Here is a 19,040-nt window from a genome sequence, read left to right on the forward strand (position 1 = left end):
TAGAAATTTCTTTTCTTTGGCTTAAGCTGAACTTGTCTCTAATTGTTACTAGCCTAGTTATTACTAACTTATTACTAATATCTGCTTTAACCAAGTAAATTATTTCAAGTTTTCTCCAATTGGTAGAATTGGTGGCAGATAACCATAATAATGTTACTGGGGGATAATAACTAATTTGTAATTTTACTTATTTGCATGACAAGTACAATAAAACAATTCATTAAATCAAGCACAGCCAAGTGTTCAGCACTTTAAGTATATTTATTATCCTAGGGTTACCATAATTGATAATACACAATCCCTGACAAATTTACCTCAGTTTCATTGACCAACTTTAGAATATTACCAAACTACATTGCCGACATTGCTTTTTTGTGAAAGAAGGATAAACACGAAACATTACAAAAACAGCAAACAAATGTTGCATTGGAATACATCAATGCAAGTTGTCTTCTATACAGTAACATTTATGAAAACGAGAATTCGCACAAAATACGCTCCAAAGTAATTACAAGTAATGAACATATAACAGTTTATGAATAATACTGTACTCTCCCTCATACCAATCGTATTTTTCCGAAGATCTGATTTCTATCAAGAAGGTCTTGTTGGACTTCAAAAACATATAAATTTCTCAATAAGACATGCTTTGTACTAAAGTGTTAAAATTCCTTTCATTCTCTGAATGGTCATCTTATGTCTTTCTTAAAAATCTTATCTTAAAAAGTAGTAAACAACTTACATCATAAACGAGTTGTAGACAGTTTTGACGAGCTTAGAATTTTGGCGACCTAGAAAAAGTTTGAAAAAAGGTGGCAACCAAGAAAAACTAGAAATGAAATACAATTTAAAAAAATCACGGACTTTTAAGTATATTTTAGCTTTTCTCCCTGACGCATGGCAACCCTATAGTATCCTAAATTGTTAGCTGCCACTATTTTACCGGAAAAAATCATGTGTTCATAGCTATCTTTCTCAGTTTCTTGTTAGGCCAGGATAGCTTATGCAACATTTTCCAAACATGACAACAAAAAGGACCTTTCAATGGCTTATTTATTAATGTTTTCTAGTAACCTAGTTGTTGCCTTAAATATTAATGAATTTTTGCCAGTGTGAGTTATATGGTACCACTGGAATAGAACACCCTGAACAATTAATTCAAGTCATACACCAGGAAACCAAAGCAACCTTACAGTGTATAAGCTAATTGTTAATAATAATTTATTATTCTATAAGATTGCCTTTTTTAACTGCTATACTACCTATTTGACATTGGGTTTTGGTATGAACACTGAACAAACATGGAAAAAATCAGAGCTAGTCAATGGCCTATTTAGGGGAGGCTCAAATTTTTTTAAAAACTGAATCTGAGATTGATCATTGATCCCCACATTTTTTCACCCTGCCTAAAATGCCTGGAGCGCATTGAACTAGAGACCTCAACTCACTACATAATATGAAAGGCAATTTGTATAATCTTAGAACTAATGCTATGTATCGTATTGATATTTTTGATTACAAAAAACTGTTTATTTGCAAAATATCTGTTTGACAGGTGAAGTATTTGGGGCATTACTAAAGTCTGATAAATGAGCAAATCAAGCGTACCACAACGTGAGTTAATATTTGGTATGGTTTGACTTTTAAGAACTCTTAGTTGCTTCACCTAGGCTTAAACCTACAAGTTAAATCACTGTCTTTTCTCTTTTAAAGTACTTCAGTTAAATATTGATTTTAATTTAGCAGACCCTGTTTGAAGAATAGTTGTCAGTTGCATTACATATATATACAATACAAATTGTTGATATATCAATACTATTTTTTATAATACCTTTTGGAAAAGAAACATTTCTCTATGTAGAAATTTTACGTTGTGCATTGGAAGCTGGGGCAAGAGCAGATGCAGGTGATAGTGCCAATGATGTTTCCAGTGAATCAGATAGACAGTGGCTTCAAAATACTTTAAATGATATAGCTTCAAGTCCTACATTGGTAATGATATTGGTCAGTGGTTAAATTTTTTAAATTATTGTTGTGGTACATTAATTCATGTGGCTTTCAGGTCGACATTCTCAAAGGCTGTATTGAAAAATTGAAACAAGGTTGGGAAGAAGACCTGGTTCCTGGATCTTCAAATTACGAATCAGTTAAAACCTGCTTTGAACAAATGTCAAATCTTTGTGAAGACATAGACCTTGCCTGTGACCTTCACAAATTAGGTGGATTTCCAGTAGTAATCAAATATTTGAACCACACAGACAACTCCATACAGTAAGTAAAAGCAGTTATTTTTCGTAGAAATTATATAGCCATTTACACATCTTCTTTTTTCATTTTATAGGACTAAGGCTGCAGATTTAATTGCCATTGTTGCTCAAAATAATGAATATTGTCAAACCAAACTTCTGGAATTGAAGATTTTAAATCAATTGCTTCCGAAAATTGGGATATCTGATAATTGCGCTGGCAGCTTAGGTAATAGTATTACTTCACATTTAATTATGGCTTGAAGTCTTAGTATAGTACAGTTTAATGTAAAACTTTTACTTATGCTTTTAAACTTTGATTGCCTTTGTAATGGTATGATAATAATAATTAATTAATCTATGTTTGGTAATAAATTGATATGATTTTCTTGGAGCTAAATTGCTGTCAAAGGTTGTGTGTAATGCTGCCAGTTTTTTAATGTTTAACATCCAATTTGTACATAACCTAATTTCTTGTTGGTAATGGTATGGCTATATTTTGATCTTCGTTTCTATGTGTGAACGTAAGCAATACAGTATTTTTTCATTGTAAAGCCAGTGCTCTAAGCAGATTGAGTTGTCTCCACTTTAGCTGATGCATTGGATGTTGTCTTTTAAGGTCCAGTTGCTGTTAAAGCTGTTTATGCAGTTTCATGTATTGTTCGTCAAAACCAAACTGCTTTGGAGCAGTTTGTTGATGCCGACGGATTTTCCTGTTTGATTAAAGGAATGCAAAGTACTTTACAAAAACTTCAATTGAAATGTGTATTTTTGTTACGAAGTATATGTGAAGAAAACCTGAAATGTCACAAGTAAGCAAAATCAACTAGTTTTAAATTTAAAGATGGTCCAAATGTTTACATGATTGTGGATTTTCAGTGTTATTCATGACATGGGGTTTGTTGTCCAACTGGCAGCAATGCTAAAGTGGTATGATAATGCTGACATAACTGAGTTCATCTTGGATATTTTTTTGTCTGTGGCATCCAAACATGATGACTTCCAAAAAAGTTGCAAAGATCAAAGGTAATTATGTTATGAACCGGAATTGTAAGACAGAAACAAGAACAAACCGAATTACTTGGGTAGTTAAGTACGGGCTCAAAAGATGAAAATGTCACCCGGCAAAGATAGGTCTTGCATGAAAGCTAACTAACATGTCCACCAGACCACCACTGCACGTTTATTATTGTTAGTGGAAACACATTTAATGCTATAAATATTGTATTTCAGCAGCACACAAACAAAAAATAATAATCTTACAGTCTGATTACAAATAAACCACAATATTCCTGTGTGATTGTGTGTATTCATTTGAATTTTTTTTTCTAGTTTAAATCTTGAAAAAAAACTCGGCATCATAGCTGACGAGAGTGTTAGAAATGAAAGAGATGACATTAAGGCCAAGTCCATGAAGTTATTTAAATTACTACTTTTTGACAAAGAAGATATTGAGAGATGATACTGTTTATCCTGACTTCTCACCATTAGCAAGAGTTTGAATCTGCTGGAACACCTACAAAGAAATACATGTTCTGTTATAAGCATGGGTTGTTCCATCATGAAAAAATTTGTTAATTCATTTAGTCTATATAACAATATGCAGAAGAACGACACACCTGCTCTCCAAACTTGTAACCAATCATTTTTATGTTACTGCTATTTATTTTGGTTAATATTGCAACAGTAAATATTCACCACAATTATTTCTTGGCTGTAGAACCAGCATTGGAAGTGATTGTTGTGGCTGAGGTACAAATTGGTTCAACAGTATTCCTGAAATCATTGCCATTCAATGATCAGTATACTGACATCAATTAAACAATAAACACACTTCTAACTTTTGTAACTCATCATTATATTGTATTAATACCAACACCAGGGGATTATTTTTAGATTTCACTTTTACCAAAATCACTGTTCGCAGTGTGCACTATCAATTAACCTACCATTAATACAGTATTCGATTACATCAAGCCTGCTTCTAACATACCTTTGGACATGTGTGAGGTTTCATATGGATTTGTCATTTGGGATATCATGGGTATTGTGGAATATCCCATATCTCCCCCTTGGGTTTGAGAAGCGTTTCCCAAATGCAGTACATGCTTACTGGGTAGTGAAATACTTTGGTTATATATTGAACACCTAAAAAACAAATTAAGCCATTACAACTCTAATACAGTAAATGTAATTTGCATTGGAGTATTAAATTATACAGCTCAATATTTTTCCTACATTTCTGCTGACATCTTGGAAGTTGGTACTGGTTCTATTGTATTAGATCCAATAGCAGACAATGACATCAATTTCTCTGCTTCTGCTACAAAGATTTACAACAACAGTTACTTTGAAATCAATTTCTAGTATAGCAACAAAGTTAGATAGAGAAATAGCGTTGACTGACATTTATTTATCTTTTAACTTCTGTACTTACATACACACATAATATACATAATGCAAACAGTGTTGGTTTTTACTCTAATTACGTCAAAATTTTGCTTTCTTTTGAAATAAATCACATAACTATAGTATGTCACTGAAATCCCACTATTCACCTGTGCTTGGTAGCTTTAGTTCTGCTACAGCAGCAAGGGTGTCCATTGACGTAGTTTGTACATTTTCATTACATGAGTTGGATACAACTACATAGTTTTCAGACTGTAATAAAAAAGTATCCATAAAAATGTCATAGCAAACTAATATTGCGTGTAAGCTTCACTTACTTCTCCACCACAAATACTTTGAGAACCCAGCTTAGAATGAAACCTGGTAGAGATGCCAATTTCATAATCAGGAACAATGATACCATGACAGGCTTTTTTGTGAAATTTCAGACTTCTATTTGCCTTGTATGCAACACCACATATACTGCAGATATATGGCTTTTCACCTGTAATGAATCATTGCCATCCAAGAGTTTTATTTTTTCACACAATGCCCTGATATTTAACAACACACATAAAAAGTGATTTCAAAACGCTTGAAATATTGTACATGTAGGTATCCAGAACTTGAAATAGTTTCTTTAAATTCAAATGTATCAAATAGATTTTGTGGCATCTGCATTTACCCCAATTGGAAATACTGCTTCGGAACTAAACATGTTTAGAATTATAGTGACCATTGAAAATGAATTACATTGAAGTTCTGAAGTATTATTGTGCACAACCTCATACCCGTGTGTATCCTGGTATGTTCCATTAGTTTCGTTTTACGAGGAAAACACCTTCCACAGGTTTCACATATAAATGGCCGATTACGATGGTGTATGTCAGACACATGTCTTGTCAAACCACTTTTGTGAGCAAATCGTTTATCACAGTCAGGACAGGCATAGCTAGCAAATAAATGTAGAATTGAATGTGCAGTACGGAAATTCAGCAATAACTGTATGGTTAATTTTTAATAATAAACTCAGTCTTCAACAGAGAAACTGGTGTTGTACTGTATATAAACACTCTGATTTATTGATATTTCAAAATTAAAATCTTAACTTGCATTTCTTCTCGACATCATAGAAAGTTAAAATTTTATCTCACTTACTCAAATATGAGAAATATGATTATCTTTGATTATTCTCAGCAAGAAAATAATGTTGCAGACTTGCAGTAGCATATAATTCAAACTAAAGTTGAAAAAAGTTACAAAACCGTTTTTCGCCTGAATGTTGAGATTCATGTTCTTTTGCATGGATCTTCTGTGTAAAAGATTTTCCACATATGGAACAGATGAACGGTTTTTCACCTGAATAGTAAAGGAAATTATAAGAGAGTGCAAAATATGTTGTGAAGAAATAAATGAAATACTCACCTATGACCCTAAAATAAAATTTTTGCTTGAAACATGCTAGAACGAAAGTAGGCAGCATTATACTGCTACACAATTGGGTTGAAAATTCCAGTTAACCAGAAAATATTGCTCATAATTAGCACATGTAGCCTTGTTAAAAATAAATGTCACTATGTATTAAAATACCAGTACAGTAATTGCAAATAATATAAACATCAGTGCGCAGCTAGAAGTCCTAATAAAGTTGCACAAACCTGTGTGAATAAGCGTGTGTTTAGTCAGACTACTTTTGTACGGAAACTTCTTCCCACAAATATCACAAGTAAATAATTCTTCACCAGTGTGTGTTCTCAAATGGAGCTATAAGTGTAGTTAACAAATTACTTTTTTGTAACTTGAAATGCTAACAAATCATTAGCAGTTACGAAACCAAAATATTTATCATAATGAAAAACAACTTCATAACTGTGAAAAGATCTTTTCTATGCCACCTGCATCACATAGTTGTTTGTAAACGTCTTGTGGCACAGTTCACAAGTACTTCTCAGGTTGCTCGAATTCTTCAACTTTGAGTTTTTCACTGCTCTATCTTTCTTGGAATAATGATACTTTTTTAGATGTCTCTGCAACGTTGACCTATGAAATGCAATGAATATATGGTGTTAAACCAGCATATCGGGGATTGCCATTTTTACACAATCACCAACTGATATACACAGACCGCTAATGACAACTTCCTTGCATCATTATTACATTTTTTCAGTTAAAGACTAACCTCTAAATCAGTGGTTCTCAAACTGGAGTCCGCGAGACAATTTTCTGGGACCGCGAAGCACCTTCCAAAAAAACGGCACTACTTGCCATCAAGCCAAAAGCTCGAAACCGGTTTAATGAGATTCACGATATTAGGGTTGCGTTGTCCAAAATGGAACCAAACATAGCCGAACTGGTTGCAAAGAAGCAGGTACACCCGTCACAAGGATACCATAAAAACCAACGTGTTGTTTTGTGTTTATTTGTGTTGATTTTTTAAGGGACCGTGAGGCATTTAAAAAATTGTTAGGAGACTGTTGCGTACTTTCTTTTAAAAAAGTTTGAGAACCACTGCTCTAAATCATGTCAAATCGGATTTTAACCTGTAAGCACATTCGTATTCCTGCATATTTACCTTAATCTAAATCTTTGGTCACATGCATGGCATTCAAACTTTTTGAGAAATGCCTTCTTACATGCATCAACACCCTAAAACATACAGTTATCAAACAAGCTATAAAATATAGTACTGGTATTATTTTGTTTATAATGTGAAATTTTTCCATAAAAAAACTCTAAAATAACAGTGCAGTCAGAACAAAAAAAAATAGATTCCCCACTATCCGACAGAAAACTGGTTTCTCTTCCAGTGCATTGTTCAACTATTATTTGCAAACCCCTCTGTCTGACTCCGGCATGGAAATTTAGAAACGTATTGGTCAAATCCAAAAAAACATCCATTAATATGGATTACAACAAATGTTACATAGGTATTTTCAATGCTTTAGGCATAGTTATTGACCAATTTCCCTAATTCCTTTACTCTACAAATATTCTTACAACTTCATTGACAGTAGTGTAAGTGCCCATCTGATCAGTTGAATGCTGCTGATCTCCTACTGCTTCTAATGTTTCTCCATCTTTGAAGAGAGGTTTAGTTTATGGTACATACTATTATTCACAAGTGACTATTTCGCTATAAGTAGGTCAGGATGTCATGCAGGCAGTTGTTAAAGTCAAGCGGTTAAGTTATGAGAATGGGCATGCAAAAAAATTGATTTTAGTTATTTAGGTTTAATTAAAATTTGATATAGATTAAAAAACAGATTTAGGTTAAGTTTAGGTTGCTACTTTATAACAATTAAGATTTTTTTCTTAAATTTTCATAATCATACCTGCATCGTTATTTTCGAGAGACGTTACTTCGTCTAAGTCTTTTGCTTCATCATTTGTGTTGCTTTGAACAGCGCTACTGTGGGATAATAATAATTTGTTGAAATAATTACAAGACAAGTTTGCTTAACTATTTTGTAGTATTGATTAAGTAATTTCTCACAAGCAATAATAGCATACTGTATATACTTCAATCGTTTCTTGGACTGGTTTTGAAATCCTAGATTTTTTCTTTGGGTCCTTTTTATTGCAGCGCATACCTTGTTTTAAAAATGAGTGAAAGAATTATAACTGTATTTAATACAAGTCGAAACTAAACAATATACCTACAAGGTACTTCTACAAAATACTAGATACTAAATAAACAATAGATATTTAAGTTAACTAGTTTTGATATGGTTGCAGGTATTAATACTTAGGACACATTTTCAATAACTCTCTTGTTTTAACATGAACGACACACTGGAAACAAGCAGATTTTTATATATTGCACACAGCACATACCCAAAAAAAGATAACATTTATGCATTTAGAGTTTAGATCAGGGGTTCCCAACCGGTGGTACGCGTACCACTAGTGGTACGCGGGGCTTTTCAGGTGGTACGCGAGCAGCTCTCCGTTGCATGCGATATAGGCTATATTAGTATAACAATTTAATTTTGAGTTGCTAAAATATGCGAACAACACTTTTATTTCTTTCCGTACTAAATTCTCTGCACTCAGTAAGCTACTTTTGTCGATCTTGCTCCCTGCTGTCATTGTTATTAATACAATGCTGCTGTGCGAACTTAATGGTGTCTGTGACGAAACTATTATGTGTGCAATGTGAATGGTGTCTGTAACGAAACTATTACGTGTGCAATGTGGTCTGTGCAAATGCAAAATTGCGTTTATTCTGATGTTGGTTGGTTGTTGTTGGTTGCTTCTTCATACCCAACGCTAGCTTCCCACGCTGTTCCACAACTACTGATTTTAAATAGTAAAAATAATGTAAATTAAAAATAGTTGTACGTGTTGACAATCCGTGGTGGCTAAGTGGTACGAGAACATAAAAAGGTTGGGAACCCCTGGTTTAGATAGATACAGTATCACTTAAGCAGATGAAAAATTAATAAAAAAAAATACAGTGGTATTAGCGAGAATACAACGAGTAGCAAAAACAAGGTGGGCAAGGGCAAGTTGGAACAACATGTATGTATGCCGTTGCTCAACTAGTTTGTACTTTTTAGTGATAACTTTAGCAGAAAGGCAAAAGCACATAATGATAAACTTTCTGTCATTAGCACAGAGCACTGTCATATTGACTACCTGTATAATTACTTACATTAATGCCTAAAAATTTAGCAAGTTTGGTTTCTTTTCCTGTCATTTTTGTGGTTGGTGATACATTTTGACCTGACAAAATGAAATAAGGTATGACTGATAAAATCAACTTTTAAGATTTAACACAGTTTTGTTCCAGTTAATGATAGAGAAGTTTAATTTACTGCAAAACAAAGGTTAGTTATATAATATAACACCATTTTTCTCTTAAAAATTGAAATAAACTTTAAAAATATCAATTTCAAATTTAGGCCAACAATCTTACATTAAATTAAACACTAAAAAATTTCGGCAAAAAAATAGATATTAACTTATTTATTTTGTTGAATATTTGTACAATTACAGTACAGTATGTGGAGTATAAAAAGCAATAACACTTACTCAAAGTTGATTTCTTCGGAAGCATAAATTTGCAGTTATATATCAAAGATAAAAGCAGCTTGAATGCAGAGCCTTCAACACTCTTTGGTAGAAAAATTTGTTTGACCTTCAAGAAAAATTACATGGAGCATCTTAGTGAATACAGAAATTTTGCAAAACCATTGCACAGTTTAAAAGAGAAATATTTTAATCGTCATAATAAATAAAACTTGAGTGAAGTAATAAAAGCATATTTTTTAGCGCTGGTGCTGTACGCCCACTTCTCTCCATTAAAATGGGTTTTAAAGAGAAAGCATGTGGGACCGATTTGCCATCCCTAGTATGGTGCACTGGGGTTAGGCAATAGCCAACAAAATTATAATCTGTCCCGTTTCAAGTTATATCCTCCTCCATCAAATGTCGTTGGCTCATTGCAGTAGATATTCACTCGCATTTAGCAAATAAAATCTCAGCATGATAACAATTGCGCTATTAAGAAATTATTTTGTTTTGATCAACTGGATCCATTTGTAATTTTAAATGACTTATTTTATTTGGCAGTATTGTATCCCAAAGAGACTGGAGAATTTATTTGTTGCATATCATGGATCTGTCTAACATTAAGACAAACATTCTATGACCATTCACATAAGCTCTTTAAATCGAGATATATGATTAATTATTTTTTCTACACTATATTATGCATATATTACCGGTACATTTGCCATATGCAAGGTAAGGAAGGTCTACTACATTGTATGTAATTATCATTTACAGGCCCCATAAACTTTTGTACCATGCTGTGATGCACAAGATTTAACTTTCCATCATGATGAAATTTATGTCTAACCTATATCTAAAAACAATTTAGGAATTTTCCCATGATTGTACCTGAATTGAAAGCGTACAACGTGTACACTAAATGTCACTATATATAAAGGAAGTTGTAACAATTGCTGAAGTTAGCTGACATTATAAACAAAATCTAGCCTACCTTTTCAGGAGTATTTATTGCAGCTTCCAACATAGACTTGAACTTTTTTGATGCAGCAGCTACAATACAAGCATGAGCTGGAAAAGTTTCACCCGAAGCTGTCAAAAATTCGACATCACAGTACTGTCCATTTTGCTGCATTTGATAAAATGCTGAAAACATCAAACTACTAGTCGTTGCAACAGGTTTCATTTTTACATATATTTCTTACTGGAGAAATAGTTCATAAGACGTTAGTACCAATATACCAATATTTAGTTAGTAGCCTACTAGATGTGGTGGTGTATGAATCGTATTGGTTATTTTTCACCATTGACTGTGGGGAGCAAAAAAGATGGTTTGCTAACCTTTAGGCTATAAACTATGTCGTAATTATTTATTTTTTCACGATACTGTGGCAATGTGGGGTGCAAAGGGTCTGACGCTAACCTCGTTCTAGACCAGTAAAATAATAAATAAAGTTATAGGGCCTACTTCCAAACAATCAATGATTGGGAAAAAGTGGCAAAGCCATAGGATCTTAAAACGTGCAATGTGTAAGCTAGTTTAATTACAGTGATGCAACGATAAAAGGTTAGCACGGCCATTAAAACCAGAATGGGTTCACTTTAAAACTAAACGAAACTGAAGGCTATAAAGCAAAATCAGAAAACAAACAAGTTATATTTACACAAAAAAATATTCAGAGTTGAGGACATGTCTAGGTAAGTTAAAAGTATCTAATACAAATGCATGTTGTGCACCTGTAAACCGTCCTTAAGATGAAAAAATAAATCAAAGAAACACCATCCCAGGAATCGAGATACTGTGGCGTTTCTGTGGCCAGGGTAACCAGTATGGAATGTAAGTATCCTCTGCACTGGTGTACGCCAGTAAGCAGCAAAATCAGCGCAATCTGTAAATTGCGGTAGCGCTACAACGATGGAAGGTTAGCAGGACCACCAAACCCACAATGTACTTAAATTTAAATTAAACCAAAGTAAACTACAAAACACACAAGTTATGAATATTTACACCAAAAACAACAAATTATAAAAAACACCGAGGGCACGATTTGGAGTTGTTTATTGAGCACATTGGATGGTATGTTGCACAGAAACATGGAAACCCAGCGTTCCCATAAACTGCAGTTAATAATTATTTAATTTGGGTCTAGCATACATTACAAGTTCACAACCAGATGACGTCACAATTTGAGTAGCTGCGATCTAGCATACATAGAAATCCTGTGGTTGAGCACTTAAAAAACAAACTCAATAATTTAAGATAATACACTACCTATTAGAGAGATAGTTTTTTTTCATCATTTAAAGTAAACTAAAAAGTATCATAATATAGTTTTAAAATGTTTTTGTTTATTAAGTGCTCTTAGCGGTGTAAGTACAAGCTTAATTAAAAATGAAAAAAAAATTACTTAGAAAAGGATCGTGAACAGTTCGATAATGGACTCAATGTACGTTCTGAGACACATTTTAAAACAACAAGGAAAACAATGTAATTGTTATATAACATCTGAGACACATTCGAAATTAAGGAAATATGTATCCTATCGAGATATCTGTAACACGTGCCTGTCACTTGTATGTCTTTAGTTCACAAACTGGTAATATTTATAAAATTTACTGTGAGTTGAGCTCTGTTTTCTTCGGTTTGTAGGTAATAGGGCAGCAATTAAATCTACGTGTGCGATATCTGTCTTTAACATACTGGATCAAGAACTCGGTGCCAGTGACATCTTATGTAAGCTGCATTACAGTTTGTGCAATAGTCGGGTTTGTCAAAGTCTAGAGTAGTTTCTTCCTTTTCGTTAGCACTTCTTCGAAATGTAAGGAATTCAATGCATACGCATCGTATGTTCACAGTTTCGTCCAGTGGAAAATGGGAAAATTCACGCTGGATCTGAAAGCTGTTATGTCGCTGTGTTGCAGGTTTTTCCTGGCTCTCGCTGGATTCCTCGCTTATGATCTTCCTTTTTCCCCATCTGTTTACTTTCCACTCCAACTATTGCTCGTTTGGGTCGTGCTTTAAATTATCCTGCGGTAGACCCACAGCTGCTGGTGGGTTCCTATCAACATTTTTGGCTCTTTTCTCCTTTGCTCTGGTTCGAGAAGCGCCTGCCGCGGGTATTTTTTCGGCCGAGTTCGTTGTCGCTTCGTGACTCTATTTGGTGGGGTGTGTTAATTTGTTCTCGTCTATGTCCGATTGCTCACTGGTACTTGTTGGAGATTCTTTTACATCTGGATTGTCGGTGTCTGACTTTGGATCGATAAGGGCATTTTCTGTACTTATGTCCTTGTTCCGTGCAGGGGGAGCAGGTTTGGATTTGACCGTCGTAGCTAGCGGCGCATCTCATATTTCCCAAGTACAAGTACGATGGTAGTTGATGGTCCTTCATCTGTCCTTTTGTTAATTTATAAATTCTTCTACCATCTAAATTCTAAAGTATCATAGTATTATTTTAACATAATTGACTGGTGTGGGGCAGAGAAAATACCTTACGGTCATCTAGGTCAGATGCCCCAAACGTATTCTCAACGGTGATTAAACAAATTCTTATGCGCGAGTGTGCACTAAATCACGCATCATCGTTGTTTTCTATGACCTCATATTTTGACAACTTCTACCCATTCAGACCGGCAATTCGGAGTCCAAAAAATATAAGAGACCCGTGAGCCCGACTTGAACGAGTGTTAGTTTTGCTAACCACTAACCAAATGGGCTACTGCACAGTGTCCAAATCTAAAACACGCAATGCAGCAATACAAAGGTTATTGAAATCACGCAATATTTACTTTAATTAACGTAATTTGCTCATAAAGTCGATATTCTTAAATGAAATCGGTTTAGTGGCAGTGCTAGTTTTTACAAGCAATCATTACTTAAATTAATTATTTTTTGAACACGGTTTAAGTCTTTTCGTCTATGGCCTATGCCACTTTTTCCCTTTTATTAGCGCATGCTTATAACAACTGGCTTGAATTTTTCATCGGTACTGCGCTTTTGACCAAAAAATAAAATGATTGATAATGATTGAAATTACTACATCAAGTTATGTCGTATGTTACGTTTCAGCATAAAGAAAGCTTCAGCACATGTTTGTCATTAAATAAGCACCCGATTCGTCTGCTTTCCACCCATTGAAATGGGTGAAAATGCGGTAATATTTTTCCATTGGAATGACAGGAAGTATGCCTTTCTTACCCTAGAGTAAGATATATGCATTTGGAATGGGGAGATGTTTACTTCGGCAGAAATATGGTTTGTGGGAAACCCCATTGCTGAAAGCAGGTCCATTTTAATGGGCGGAAAAAATAGACGAATGGGGTTCATAAACCATACTTGTGCCGAAGTAAAATTCTCCCCATTCCAAAGGCATATATCTTACTCTAGGGTAAGAAAGGCATACTTCCTGCCATTCGAATGGGAAACAATTCCCGTACTCTGGACCATTTGAATGGTCGGAAAGTAGACGAATGGGGTGAAATAAGTTACCCTACTGACCTTCAGTTGTTGACCAGGAGCAGATCCACATTTAAATATACCTAACTTAAACGTTCTTTTTAAGAACTAAAAAGTCTTGCATAATTTTCGTGTAGTGTGAAAGTCATTGGTCTCGCCTTCAAGTCTTGTGCGATTTCTGGATTCCATATAGCAACTTTAGGTTGTGCTGAATTACAACACAGTGTCTTTCGATGTTGTTGTTGTAGTTGTTGTTGTTGTTGTTGTTAGATTTCTATGGAATTACTGTACTCAGCTATATGAAAAGCGCTTCAATCAACTTTGAAATTTTGAAAGTGCTTAGAATGAGCTTTGCTGCTATGCAGGCAGTGCAATCGTTTTTCTGTTTTTGTTAGTTACGATAGTTTAATAGGTTAGAAGTGATGATAGCGGTAAGGACAAAATTAGCTAAGTTTGGGTTACTTGCGTTATAAAAGCACCTTTTTTCTTGTTCAAATTCAAGTTAATCAATCTGCATTTTGTGGCAGCTGCACACCCGAGATAAATTTCAAATGCACGTTTTTCAAACTTGACTTCATCTAAAGAAATTTTTTTGTAGTTCCTATTAGAGTGGTAGTGGCAAGCGAGTCACTACTCTACTTCCAACCTTTCAAAGAGCATGGTCACCAGCGTTTGACTGTATAGGAATTTCTGGCCAGTTTCGCTGAGCCTGCTGTAGCCTATAAAAAACATTTTAGCACAAGAAGATTGATGCCAAAAAATTGGTGTCTATATTTTATGCCACGGATGTATTAAAGCTCTAATTAGTTTAAGTCGGAAAATAATTATTATCTTAATAAAGACAGTGTGTATTTCACCGGCTGGTGCGGTCACCGAATTTGGAAAAAGCTACTGCAGTAAAATATATGTTGGTAATGTGAAGTAGTAATTACTAAAGTAATTTTTGCTTTATTTTCATCTCATTTTCAGTCAGTCCATGTGAAATAATAATGGAAGCTTAGCAAAGGTTGAAATGTCATTTAGATCTGATAATATAGTGTCCCTGGGAAGAGTTGTTCAAGCTTCTGAAGTGTACAAACGCAGCCTTTTTAAATATGCATCGGAAGGTAAAGCTAAGAAAATTTCCCAGTGGTTTTCCACAGGTGAGTTACATATCAATTTAACTTTGATTCAAACTGGAGAAAAAGTTGGTGGGTAGCTGTGTTAATAAACAATTAATAAGTACATGTTTGGGTCTGACATGTTGCAATATTGCACAAGGAAAAGTTGGCAGGTGTACCATCGTTGCAGTCAATACAGTATAAATGTCATGGGCAAAATAATTTCACAATCTGTATTTTGGCTCAGTGATATATGTGAAAGTCCAGTAAAACTAAAATATCTATGCGCTAATGTGTATTGTGATACAATGTCTGTCAATGGAAAAAGCAATCGCTTGACATAATTCTACATTTCTTTGCTCAAACCAGATTTAATGATCATCAATAACTCTACCTATGAGTAGTGATGGCTAAAGTAGAATTTCGAATACAAAGGTATCCGAATCCAGTTGGATTTTAATATAAATTGCATGGTTTAACGAATGCTGGGATTCGAAAATCCTTGGTTACGAATAAGCCCACTTACGTTTTTCGCCTTTCTGCAAGAATGAACAACACATGCATATATGTGTATGAATCAAAGTGTTACCTTTTTCTTGTTTATTGTTTGAACATTATTCACTTATAAACTCTTAAGCTGTGCTTATTGAACTGCAATTAGATAGATAAGAACAAAAAAGTTTGTTAGCTGTGATATAGCGGCCTTACATTGGTTATTAATCCTGCATTGGAAGCATGGCCAAGGTATAATTGATCATTGCGTAATGTTGAGAAGGTTTTGGCTAGGCCCATTGTTTTATTGTCTGTACTTAGGTACTGTCATTTCCTTTTTACTTGTAACAATTAACTAGTCCACGATATGTCAAGCTCATGTTTTGTTTGATGTACCAGTATGGAAATACGCAATCATTTCACTAACAACCAAACCTATTTCTTAACTATAGACAATGACAGATCTAAAAATTTCTTGATGGTTGTGTTCTCGGGCCGATTGAATGTTGCAGATTTGCTGAACTAAGAACAGTTATTATGTCGTGCAACTTTTCAAACCAGGCGCGATTAGTGATGTAATTTTAACTTGAAATATGTTGCTAGCGCTAATACAGGTGCACTATACAAAACACAACTCAACACACAACACAGCTGTGCAACACTGCTTACTGACCGAGCCATTTTTCATATTTACTAGCGTGTTTAATGTCAACTAAAAGCTTTAGCTAATTTTCTATATATTGTGGCATTATGCAAGTTCCGATAATTACAACGTCATAATGAAAAACAACTTATTGTGTTTAACCGATATTAGCATAAAAGTATTGTATATTTAGCCTGAATGGAAGGTTAGGATATGTATTTATATTGGTCAAGGTCGCCACTGTCCTCAGAGCAAGGCTATAGCTTAGCCTTAAAATAACCAGGTGCTCATCGTATAAACCTGGTAAATTCGCATATTAATCGGCTGAAACCATAAAATACTACTATGCATCTAGTATGCTAAACACTATGAGTTGAATATTACCTAAACATGGCTTTTATATAAATCGCTTTTATAGCTGCACCTGTTCTTGAATCTAACAGCTGGCTGTAACGCACGTTGATTTTATCTGGTGTCTTTAAAATTTTTCGTTGTTATGTAAGGTCATTTTTTATTCTTTTTGCATAATTTGTGCACTTCAATTAATGCTAACCTCCCACTTCAAATGAATAAAATTACCATAAGTAGGTCGCACAGACCATTGTTTATAATAGACAATAAGGATTTAGAAGAAAGGATGTGTTAAATTTGATTTTAGTTATTTGGTATTAAACTAAATCTGTATTAGATAAATTCTATGTTTTAACTTTCAAGGAACCAATTAGAGTAAAACAGAAAATTTTTCGGCAAACAATGACGTTTTTTGTTGATAAGAGTTAAGGAAAACTCGAAATGCCTGCAAATAAAATGATTGCTGCTTTTTAGGTTATCATATTTATTCTTTGCATAACCTGCAGTTTCTAGAACTTTACTTTTAAGTGACATTCTTAAGTTAATGAATTTAGCATACTAACATTCCTTTAGACCTATTTTGTGTGAAAGACTTGTTTTGTCAACTCCTTGTTTCGGTTGCATCTAATTCTAACATATGACAAATTTGTTTTCATTTCAATGTTGCGCAAAAGCTATATTAAACATTTGTTACATGATGAAGTCGTATCGCTGTTTGAAATATTCAAAGCTAGGAATTGAACAGATTGCACGGGAAAGAGACGAGCACATTCCCGTTATTGCACTGTTTGGGACAGAAGATTAATGAAAATAGGAGCAAAATCAATCGTAGGCATTGCAAATGGGCCAATAATTAAAGGACATTCCTTTGTTGGTCTAAGTTGTGTTATTGTCCGGTGGATATTGTGCCAATCAAGGTCGTCTGTTATTATTGTTGTGGGATGCAATCTATTCAGGTTGAGATGACAAAACAATGACGGTATTTTTCTCACACTCAAATAAGCATCGCAAAGAAAATTAAGCAAATTCCATTTCTGGTAACAGCGTGGCACATTTCTACAAATATTGACAGATCAAAAAACACCATTAAAGCTAGGTTTCATATGATACACAACCCTGAAAAATTATCTTTCCACGTAATCCCATTTGGGCAGAGTCGTAACCAAGTCACCAAAGTCTAGTCATATTACCTTTTTTGAGTCAAGTCAAGTTATTTGGTAAATAAGGCTCGAGTAAAGTTGAGTCAACTGATTTTCAAAATTAGCAAGACGAAAAGCAGAAAAACCATTTCTGTCAACCAGAAACATTTGGGATTGTTGTAAATTTAGCTTTTTGTGGTTGGACCATACGCGTTCGTAGACAAATAAATTCATTTCAATTATACTTTACTGTGTTTGGTCCAACAAATAGAGATTCGTTTAACCTTAACGCTGAAATGTAATACAAAAAAGAACCACCTCGAATCATTTCAAGTATTCACTCAAGTCTAGTCATTTATGTAGTTTCTTAGAAAGAGACTCAAGCCAAGTCTTTGGCAAAAGTGAATCAAGATGGGCTTGAGTAGCTGACTCAAGTTATCATGACTTTGCATTTGGGGTTGCAGCTCATGGGATGGAAAACACTGAGTTATAATTCAAATGGAGCAACATATGTTAAAGTTTGATGCTGGTACAAATGGATTCATGATTTACTTACAAGTGTTGACTAACATGATATTCATGTTTACATGAAATCAAATAATTTTGCTATGGCGCTTCCCTACTAGTTGATATTTGACGTCATAGAAATCTCATGTGCATGTTGCATATGAGTTGCGGTTGGCTCACCTTTGGACCATGGTGCCTCCAAGTTTTCTTTGAATACAAAAAAGTTTGTAAACACTCCATTAACTTAACTTTCTTTCTACAATATGCCAACATTTGGCAGTGAAAATATATTGTTGATATCATGTATGATCATTCGTAAAGCTATTTTGATAGGATGTATTTTTCATTTTGGAATTAAAACAATATAATTAATTTTCATAGAAACTGGATTGGACCTTGATGTGTGTAACAAAAAAGGGCAAACAGCATTATATACTAGCTGTCTTGCTGGCCACAATAAATGTGTTTTTATTTTGCTGGAACACGGTGCCAACCCAAACAGGTGGATATTACTTTCTACACTGTGTGCTTTTAGTGATTGCTTTGCAACCATAGCGGTAATTTAAATACCATTCTTTATTATCCTTATTGTTGTTGGTTTTAGGAATTTAGCAAACTAGTACATTTCCTAATAAAAGCTGAACGTAATGCTTTACAATGCCGTAGTTTTTAAAGTGAGTGAAAAAAAGGAAGCTGTATGGTGTGCTA

The 19,040-nt window shown here is 34.2% G+C and overlaps 3 protein-coding genes across 11 annotated transcripts in view; 2 read left to right on the forward strand and 1 right to left on the reverse strand.

Annotated features, from left to right (window-relative positions):
* Positions 1-4,090, forward strand: LOC143448921 (hsp70-binding protein 1-like). Of its 4 annotated transcripts, none has more exons than XM_076948868.1 (8): positions 4-1,463; positions 1,556-1,614; positions 1,862-1,992; positions 2,063-2,271; positions 2,342-2,475; positions 2,866-3,058; positions 3,126-3,272; positions 3,579-4,090. In XM_076948868.1, the coding sequence occupies exons 2-8, from the start codon at positions 1,590-1,592 to the stop codon at positions 3,706-3,708; spliced, it is 969 nt and encodes a 322-aa protein (XP_076804983.1). In that variant the 5' UTR covers positions 4-1,463; positions 1,556-1,589; the 3' UTR covers positions 3,709-4,090. The 4 variants fall into 4 exon arrangements, with proteins under 4 accessions (XP_076804984.1, XP_076804983.1, XP_076804982.1 ...); XM_076948867.1 differs by having other exon boundaries at positions 4-1,196; XM_076948869.1 differs by having other exon boundaries at positions 1-1,614; positions 1,862-1,906.
* Positions 3,407-10,879, reverse strand: LOC143448920 (uncharacterized). Of its 5 annotated transcripts, none has more exons than XM_076948865.1 (17): positions 10,642-10,879; positions 9,669-9,774; positions 9,289-9,359; positions 8,154-8,224; positions 7,967-8,040; positions 7,632-7,711; positions 7,207-7,280; positions 6,530-6,674; positions 6,293-6,398; positions 5,900-5,993; positions 5,426-5,586; positions 4,973-5,139; positions 4,805-4,907; positions 4,485-4,569; positions 4,240-4,394; positions 3,945-4,022; positions 3,407-3,762 (listed from the first exon to the last, which is right to left on the reverse strand). In XM_076948865.1, exons 1-17 carry the CDS (start codon positions 10,831-10,833, stop codon positions 3,734-3,736), a joined length of 1,791 nt encoding a protein of 596 aa, XP_076804980.1. In that variant the 5' UTR covers positions 10,834-10,879; the 3' UTR covers positions 3,407-3,733. The 5 variants fall into 5 exon arrangements, with proteins under 5 accessions (XP_076804980.1, XP_076804977.1, XP_076804978.1 ...); XM_076948862.1 differs by having other exon boundaries at positions 8,145-8,224; XM_076948863.1 differs by having other exon boundaries at positions 4,485-4,566; positions 7,967-8,043; positions 8,145-8,224.
* A 4,194-nt stretch (positions 10,880-15,073) lies between these two features.
* LOC143449170 (uncharacterized) overlaps positions 15,074-19,040 on the forward strand; it is a 29,283-nt gene continuing 25,316 nt past the window's right edge. For both annotated transcript variants that reach the window (XM_076949265.1, XM_076949266.1), the window contains exons 1-2: positions 15,074-15,242; positions 18,714-18,834. In XM_076949265.1, coding sequence (XP_076805380.1) covers positions 15,113-15,242; positions 18,714-18,834 — 251 coding nt within the window. In that variant the 5' untranslated portion in view covers positions 15,074-15,112. The remainder of the gene's footprint in view (positions 15,243-18,713; positions 18,835-19,040) is intronic.

Source organism: Clavelina lepadiformis, chromosome 3 (assembly GCF_947623445.1).
Source record: "Clavelina lepadiformis chromosome 3, kaClaLepa1.1, whole genome shotgun sequence".
In the NCBI taxonomy this organism is placed as follows: domain Eukaryota; kingdom Metazoa; phylum Chordata; class Ascidiacea; order Aplousobranchia; family Clavelinidae; genus Clavelina; species Clavelina lepadiformis.